General features: G+C 39.0%; 1 protein-coding gene across 1 annotated transcript in view; it reads right to left on the bottom strand.

The window, feature by feature from the left end:
• Positions 1 to 1,264: 1,264 nt before the first annotated feature.
• The window catches only part of LOC104964895 (TSC22 domain family protein 1-like), a 17,640-nt gene continuing 9,634 nt past the window's right edge, over positions 1,265 to 9,270 (bottom strand). Inside the window, exon 2 of the mRNA XM_010793795.1 lies at positions 1,265 to 1,723. Coding sequence (XP_010792097.1) covers positions 1,720 to 1,723 — 4 coding nt within the window. The 3' untranslated portion in view covers positions 1,265 to 1,719. The remainder of the gene's footprint in view (positions 1,724 to 9,270) is intronic.

Below are 9,270 nucleotides of genomic sequence, written 5' to 3'. Positions count from 1 at the left end.
GTTCTCGTGTGTGTGTGTGTGTGTGTGTGTGTGTGTGTGTGTGTGTGTGTGTGTGTGTGTGTGTGTGTGTGTGTGTGTGTGTGTGTGTGTGTGTGTGTTGAGGGGAGGACAGAGGACTGAGTGGATTAACTTTGCTCTGACGACATCAGAGCTATCAAAAGCTCGGCTTAGCTACACACTAACAAACTCTTGTTTTCTGCACGGCCTTACAATCAGGAAAGACAACACAGACCCCATCATCATCATCATCATCATCATCATCATCATGCCACTCTCACTGAGGTGATCCTTCTCTGGGTATTCCTGCTTTGTATTCAGGGTAACTACCTCCTGGTCTGATTGGGTAATCAACCTTAAATGGCAAATTGCTGGCATGCTCTCTAAAGACACCCCCAGTGAATACCATATTACTGAGTATAATAGGTGACCAAAATTCATGAACAAAAAGCGTGTTTCACCAATTTACAATGCAGCTAAACGGAGTAATGGTTTCCAACACGTGGTAAGAAATGCCAATACAACGTGTCCAGCAACACATTTATGCAGAAAGAGTAACCGGAAACAACGACGCCATCTTCTGGTGACAAATCAGAGTTCAATTCAAGGTTCCCCTGCAATTCCTTTCAAATCCTTTTAAATTATATTTGGTTTACATGCTTTTTGTCATTTGTGTCAAGTAAAAGGAGCAACTGGACGAGTGGCAGACTTGGGATCTACATAGGAAGCAACCTCATGCACTCTCTTCACTCTTGTCTGATTAAGCAATTCTTGAGATTCTCCACTGTTTCACCGCTTTAGGTGTAACATGAGGACAGTTGGTTCAGGATGTTCAGTTGAGAATCAGAAGTGATTCTGACTGCAACAGACAACAGGATAACCTCATGCTGCTCTCTTATAACCTGGTGCAATCATTACCCGGTTGACAAAAAATGAATCGCCAAATATCTTGATAATCATTTAAAGTAATTTTTCATGCAGAAATTGCATTAATGTTTTTTTCAGCCTCTCAAGATTGGAGATTCCTTGCTTTTCTCTGTATTTTATCGTATTCAATAGGGGACGACGGATTATCGGCCTGGACGATTATCGAGGCCGATATTCCGCATTTCACAGATTATCGGTATCGGCTTTTTTAGCGTCTCGCGGCGGAGAAACTGTGACGCGCTGGAACGACTGGGGCGGCTGCTAGTGGAGCCTCGCAGCAACTCTGCTTTCTGCACCACAATCTGGTGCTGCTGAATTGGGACTACTAAATGAGTGCGACTCAAATATCAGAAGTTTAGAACAAGTTTTATTTTTACTTCATTTACTTTACTCAGGGTCACAGAGAAGAAACCAGTTTTAAGATGTTGAAAAGTTCATTAAACATTAAAAAGGCATTTCAAAGAAGTTGTGTTATTCTCAGGGCTGCACATAACTGGTGCGCACCCACCGCCAAAAAAGGAGCACCGGATCCAAATATCGGTTATCGATTTCCTTGATTACTAATAATCGGTATCGACCTTGAAAAAGCCATATCGGTTAGATAGTATTCAAACACAATATTTTTGGCCCAATTTCTTCTACTATTTTCTGACGTTTTATAGACCCAAACAATAAATGGATTCATCTATAAAATATTTTGCAGATGAATTAATAAGGAGAACAAACTGTTATTGCAGCCATAGGGCACATCTATTTAGATAAAAGTGATAGAATTATTTAAAAAGAAAAAAAGTCTTACCTGTTGCAGCAAAAAGGGGAGGCCACAGGAAAACATGAAAGGAAGAAAAGAGAAAAGCTGATTAATGACAGGGGGTCACAAGGTACACACAAGCTTGTTTTCTTCTTCAATATATCAAATTATTAAAATATATATATGGGATACTAACAGAAAACCTTCCTCCTGAGCTTAAAACACAGTTACTTTACAATAGCAATTAGCTGTTAAAGGCTCTTTAAAAAAAATTGACAACCAAGAAGCCAAAATATACCGTCCTGCTAAAATCCTTTTAAAAAAAAACAAAAAACAGCTGACTTATTGAAAGACAACACTGAGAGGCAAATGCTTAATCAGTACAGTGTATTATTGTTAAGACTGGTTGGTATACACTGCCACCTGGTGGAAACTACTGCAGACTCAGTCAATACTAATTCAACTCCCATTAAGGACCTGAATAGACCTCCGTCTGTAGGGTTGAATTTATGTCAAGTACTCGCTTTCTGCCAGAACGCCACCAATTAATCCCAAACACTTTGTTGTTCCCTGAAGTGTCTGACATGTCCAGACTCAACAAGCCTGCTGAGTCGCTCACTGCTTTTCTTTGAACACAAAGCCTCATTCAATCTGCACGCTTTCATCTCTGTACGGTATTTAACAAAAACAGTTTTCACTAAAGCAACATTAATTTGACATCTGATAGAGTTTGCAATCATGATGTGCTTTTCTAATGTCATTCACTGTCGTCAAACAAAAAAGCAATGTTTTTTAACACCTTAAATGTCATATGGTTGTAAAGTATATTATGCTCACAGAGTGCTCATCACTTAAATGCAGGGCCTATAATAACTGTTATGTGGGCTTTATTAGCCAATATGGAATTGTTTTAAGGTTAATTTATTTTTAAATGACAACTTATTTGAATAAGGCAAATAAATTGTAATTTTAAAAAAGACAAATAAAAAAAGTTATTTGCTGAACAAAGCCTAAAACAATGTCAGGTATTTTCTGTCATGTAGTGTTTCTCATGAGCCACTATAGGGACATGTAGCCCATTTTTCTAGAATACATTTCTCTAAATTCGTTTTTGTCTAGATTTGTGAAAAAGACAATTTATTTTAAACTGATAATTAGTTTCTGATTCTGAAAGTCCAATTGAAAACACATTGGGTCATTTAACATTGTTTGTATCAAATTCATGAATAGGCAAGATAATGGACTATGTCTCCTTTTGATATGGTAAAAAGTGTATCCGTACACATAATCCGTATATATTCCAATTAGACTTCATTCACAATAATTCCATTCCCACGGAACGTTCCCAGCTAGAATATTCCCCAAATTTGGCAACCATAGTCTACTCAGAAGGAATAGATGTTTGCTGAAATCATTGGAATCTTGCCCTTAAGCCCTGTTTGAGAAGCATGAGCTCCTACAAGACCTCATCAACCACAATCACACTTAAATACTACAAACCAACCATGCGATTTACAGTCATTAAATATATGTTAGGGTGAATAACAGTTATCCACTTCTCTCATGTCCACACTGTGGTGTACTTTGGTTGAGTCTTTCTTCAAGCACCAATAGGACGAAGGACAGCACCCCACTTCCTCGAACCATCTTCTGGAATAAGCCACACATGGACCAACTGTTCCCAGTTTAATTTGAGATTTGTTCTGTAAAATATTGTGTTTCTTACTCATAAATATGCTTACTGTGAATGGATTTAAACAATGCTTATCAGTTCCTTTCATCCTAAAATCCTTACCCCAGTTGTTTCATAACAATTCACACCATCATTTCTGTGAATGTATAAACTCTTATGACTGCTTTTGACCTCAATAACTCTCACATGACTCCGTCTCAAGTCTCAGACGATGAAGCACAAGAATGCGCCGTAAACCTTTTCAAACCAATTCATTTTCCAACTGCAGCACCACGCACTGAACATGTTTCATTCAGGAATGAGAAATGATTTAATGATAAAGGTGATGGACGAACTATCTCATGCAAACCTCGTAAATTGAAAAGCTGACTTTTAAATAAATAAATTACAAAAAGATGTGCATAGTAAAAATATGACTGAACGTGTATTGGCCAAGTAAGTCAAGTAGAATCATTCCCAGTCTTACAGGTAAAAAAAGAAATGTACCATCTCAGCTAGGGCTGAACGATATACCGTGTCATGGCGATAACCGCGATATGCGCATGCGCGATATTCACATCGCAGGGACGTGCGATTTATTTATTTGTTTTCTTTTTTAGGGTGTTCGATATTAAGTAGGTAAATTAACTCAAACACGTCATGTTACAATTATTTTGCTGCTTGCTACAAAAGGAAAACTTGCGCGGCTCTCATGTCAGGGGTACTTGAGTGGATTGACATGCAGGCTCTGAGTCTGCATGCACAGCAAACAACTACTTCAGATGCCTTTGCCGGTGTTACACCATATGAGAACGGTTCAAAACGGCATAAAGGAGCTGGTGTATAGCTGTTCTTAATTTTATTTTTATAATATTGTTTAAAAGATGTTTACTACTGCTGTTTGCACAAAAAAGGTTTTAATTGTGGAATAAAAAGTTAAATTACCTATTTGGTCACGTATGTTAATTCCCTAATGTGATAATGAAGCTTCCTATAGTTTAATGTAATACGTTTAATCTCTTGGATCCCTTCTAGACACCACTCTTCTTCATTCACAGATGAACCCCCTTATTTGAGGGTAAGCAACATGCATTATCATGACATGTTGGATCATGACTTAAGGTATGATGAGTCAACCACCTAGCTTAGCACTTTCTACTTTTGTTGTTATTTTTGTTTTACTTGCTTGTAAGTGCTTTGATCACCAGGAAAAGCGCTTTATTAAATGTAATGTATTATTATTATTATTATTAATATATGTAGATCCATAGGGTGGGCCTGCTGTATGTGGGCAGTTCACAGCTTGCCTACCAGCAGGTGGTAGTACAGCACTATTTACAGAGCTGAAAATAGTTGGCATTAATGCTAGAGTATCCGTGCCAAAACAGACCATAGGGAATGTATAATGTATATATAGCCAACAGCGCATTAATCCAAAAGAAAGGAAAAAAGGTTGTTTAATGTATATCTGGTTACTCTAAAAATAATTAGGGGAGAGGCTCTGACATACCAATTTTAAATCTGAAATGTAACCATACAGTCTCTATATTTATGGTTATTTTGAATATATAATACATTCTGATTATTTATTTTTTATGAGAGATGCCTATGCAAATCCCCCTGCTGCGGGACTAATACAAGATGATCTTATTTCAAACAGAGATTGCTTTACACTTTTAAATTGAATTGTTTTTTCTATTTTTTTTTTTTTAAAACAGTGCATCTCCTGCACACAATCAAATGAACTCGCCCGTATTGACAGAGCAAGTCCGTTTGTGTGGGCTGTGTGAGTAAATTCAATATATGGGAAATAATAGGGACAGTACATGGACATTTAAGTACCAGACACACAAATGATGAAGTGGCTCTGTGCTTAATTTGTGCTATTAAGAGAAGCAGCTGGCTAGACTATTGAGAGATAATGTATTTGATAAACACACAAAAAAAAGAAATGTCTCTGTCCCTCCAGCAGCCTTCCTCACTCAGCCACAAAGCGTAGAGAAAGGGATTAGCTCACACAAAGCGAGTGAATGAATATCGTCCCTGTGGGAAAGACACTCGCTGGATAGATCTCACGTCATAACAGCCTCACAGAGAGCCTGAGCAAACCACATGAGCCAACTTTCCCCCTGTGACACTTCATGATGATCATCAGACTTGTTCTAATATTTCAGCAGGACATCTGTGTTTTTGAATAGAGCCTGTCTAACCATTTTCTCTTACTCATGCTGGTTTTGCCAAGCTAGACTAACCCCGTCCCAACTGCAGCTTCGCACAGGCATGAGATTGCTCTTGTTATCTCACTCACTAAAAAATATTTAAGTCTATTCTTAGAAAAAGATCAATGACCAATATGTCAAACTATTACTTTAATAGACTGGGAGCATGTTTAATTTCAGTTTTTTTTGCTTCAAGGTGCATTTTAGTATCACAACTAGGGATGCACCGAATATTCGGCAACCGAAAATTTACGACCAAAAATGGTTAAAAAGGCCCTTTCGGCCGAAAGGATTTTAGCACCGAAAAAATATCACTGAATGTCAGAGAACAGGGTTATGTTGATCATACTCCGCATATTTGTCCGGGTGTTTTGATTTCAAGTGGTGGAGTAATCCCAAAGTGGTGAAAGTCTTTGCAGTTACACCCCCTCGAGAAATGTCAGCTGAACACGTTTTACAAATCGCAATCCGCGCCTCTTTCTCTGATATTTTGAAATATCTCCAAGCGGCAGACATGTTGGCTGTGAGCCAGCCGCGAGCATGGTCACGCGCCGTGCTTGTCGCCGCGTTTTGATTACGTCATCACAACAACACGTTAGGTTACCAAACTTATAGGTGCATTTGTTGTTGTTGAAGGCCTGGCTGTTAGTCTTTAATTACACTATTTTGTTGTAGGCCTACTGGCCTAGATGTTTATTTTAAAGCACCTTGGCTTTGTTTTGAATGCACTTTGTTGTAGTTATCCTACAGAGAAAAGAAAATTCACTTGACTTGGAATTAATCTACTGTATGCATTCAAAAGTGCTGAATAAATGTTTTATGGACCCATAATAGTGATTATTAAGTTAAGTTAAGTTTTGCCATAATCATGTCTTTTTCCATAATCAGGTAGCTGAACAACATTGGTAAAAAATGTATACATTATATATATATATATATTTCTATTAATAATTTTCGGCATTCGGTTTTCGGCCAACTGTTTCCTATTTTCGGTATCGGTTTCGGCCAAGAATTTCCCATTCGGTGCACCCCTACACAAGGGTAATAACCGGAAAAGCATGACATGGGCCCTTTAAAACATGGAGACATGTCACAGTAGAGGCACAGAATACAATTAGGAAGGAAAACAGTTAGTAGGAAATTAGCCATTCTTATGCATCGACTAGTTGGTAAACTGTGTAAAGAATGATAGTAAAACGTTGCTTATTATATTGGGATCTCGTGGATCCCCTGAAGGCCTCCTCAGGCTGATGTGTTTTCTTTCTCCCTGCAGTCTAAACAGAGAGAAGTCAAACACAGCTCCACTGATCCTGGATCCTCTAACAGACATCAACAACGACCACCATTCAAAGAGAAGGAGAAGAAAGAGGAGGAGGAGGAGGACTATCAGAGTGACTTTGAGAGTGTGAGCAGGACGGATCACAGCCAGGTTTCAGAGCACCTGCAGGGAGATGAAGAGGAAGAGGAGGATGGGTCGGTGATCAGAGAGGAGGCTTCGGATTCAGATTCGTCCTGTAGGAGAACAGGAGCAGATTACTCCAGCTCTTTCTCAGACACAAGGCGCTCCTGCAACTCACGGACAACTGATGGCAGTCAGAGACGCAGCAGCAGATCCTCCGAGTCACACAGCAGCCGAAACTCCTCCCACCAGGGGAGGAGGGGGGCTTCAACCAGAAAGGTTCTGAGAGAGGTGTCCGTACAGACTCAGCCTGATCCTCTGGCTCACACAGGTTAGTCTTTTACGCTTCAATATTTAAGATGTGGTAGGGTGACCCATCATCACTACCACTGTTACAGTTCTTCACAGTAGCACTGAAGTGCTCTAAGACTGGTTCATTGCTTTCTCTCCTGTGTTTGTGATTTAAAAACTGTTGATCTTCAATAAAAGTTCTTCAATTTAATTTGTTTAATTTGTGCAACAGGTGGAAAAAATAGTTTTTCTAAGTTGACATGTGAGAAAAATGGTGCATGGAGATATTAAAACTAACCAGTAAAACATGAATACTTCACTTTCACTCTTCGGCCCAAATGAGTATTACAACAGCAAACACAAAATATATCCCGACAAAACAAAAAAATAAATCAATCTGTTTAAAAACCTGATCAAAAAAAGTAGCTTTCAAATTAATCCAGCTAGAAAATAAAATGTTTCACATGTTATTGAGTCAAACACACAGGAGAGAAAGGCATTTGAATCAGAGATAGAAAATGGGTCACCAGATGTTTCTCCGTCATTCATTTAGCAATAAAATGAAAACAATCATTTTATAATTTCTTGTCTCTGGCTCTCCCCCTGTAGGTTGGGCTGCTTTGGGTCCTGCAGTGGGTCTGCCATACATGGACCCCTCCCCAGTGGTGGCTCATACTCTCAGTGCAGAAATGGTGGAAGGTAGGACCCGATCCAACATAATACAAAAAACACAACAAGACCACTCATAGAATAATTTCCAGATGTGACATCCAGGCTCCGATTTCTGTCATGTTGAGAGAAAAAGGAACGCTGTGACATGCACATAGACAGAGATGGTTACTATGATAAAGCCCTAAGGATGAGGGCGATGCAACATGTCATACTCAGAGCTCTGTGGTAGGGCCACTGAAACTTGGTGCGGTTACGCCATCTACAGGTAAGGAGCTGATACATTCTGCAGGGTAACTGTGAGTTGATGAGAGTTTAATCGTCTCAATCTTTGATCTATAGTCTAATCCAGCGCTGTCCAAACTACGGCCTAACTGCGGCTGATGGTCCATTTTGAATTGTCCCTCAGCAAATTCTGAAAGTATAATGGAATTGGAATATGGCCCACACCTGAAACACGTGCTTTTCTTATATTGTACTTCTTAAATATATACTGTATGTCCATATATTACACAGTAGTATTCAAGTGGCAATATGCCCACTTTTCAAATAAATTCAGTCAATTAAAGTCAAAAAGTTGTTCGAACAAATCTTGGTTAAAAATGTAATTGCATAACAAGCTTGAAATACACCCTTCAATAAATGAAACCCTATGGAAAGTTGTGATGTAGGCTGTTTATTAAGTATATTCAATTATAAAGAATAATGTACCACATTTGATTGATTTTGCCAACTGATAAGTTAACTTATGAGGCAATATACCTCACCTCTAGGGAGTGGCCCAGCCCTATAAAGAAATATCGGAGGGCAGACTGTAAGGTGTAGAACATCAGGTATAGCTCAGCTGAGGAGAGACAACTATAATGTTATATCATTAGAAATGCAATAAAGTGAGTAAAGCATTTTGTCAGTCACGAGCTAAGAGAAGCTTTGCCAGCTGCTTTATGGGATCACACCAGCCCAATCTCTCCTCTCAAGCTTAAAGAATGCCTTTGTGCTTCAGTGGTTTTATAAATCTTCTGACTGGCTGATAAAGTGACTCGGTCACAGTCTCCCTTACAGATGAATAGGCAGTGTCGTGGCTTCCTTCCTTGTCTTTCCATCAAGCCACTAGACACTTCACAGTTTGAAGAGTTGCTTGGCCTCTGATGGTTTAGATCAGGGGTGCCCACACTTTTTTGCCTGGTGAGCTACTTTTGAAATGACCAGCTCACCGAGGTCTACCAACCAAAAATAAAATCCCAAATTGCAAGGGTTGCTGGCATAACACGTTTTTTATACATGGGATAACTACAATAGGGCTGCCCTGCACCAAACGACTAATTTGATAATTGATTAATGAAAC

This window comes from Notothenia coriiceps, unplaced genomic scaffold (assembly GCF_000735185.1).
Source record: "Notothenia coriiceps isolate Sejong01 unplaced genomic scaffold, NC01 NC01_scaffold00037244, whole genome shotgun sequence".
Taxonomy (NCBI): Eukaryota; Metazoa; Chordata; class Actinopteri; order Perciformes; family Nototheniidae; genus Notothenia; species Notothenia coriiceps.
The sequence above is the reverse complement of the archived record's forward strand: the minus strand, read 5'-3'. Positions and strand labels throughout refer to the sequence as shown.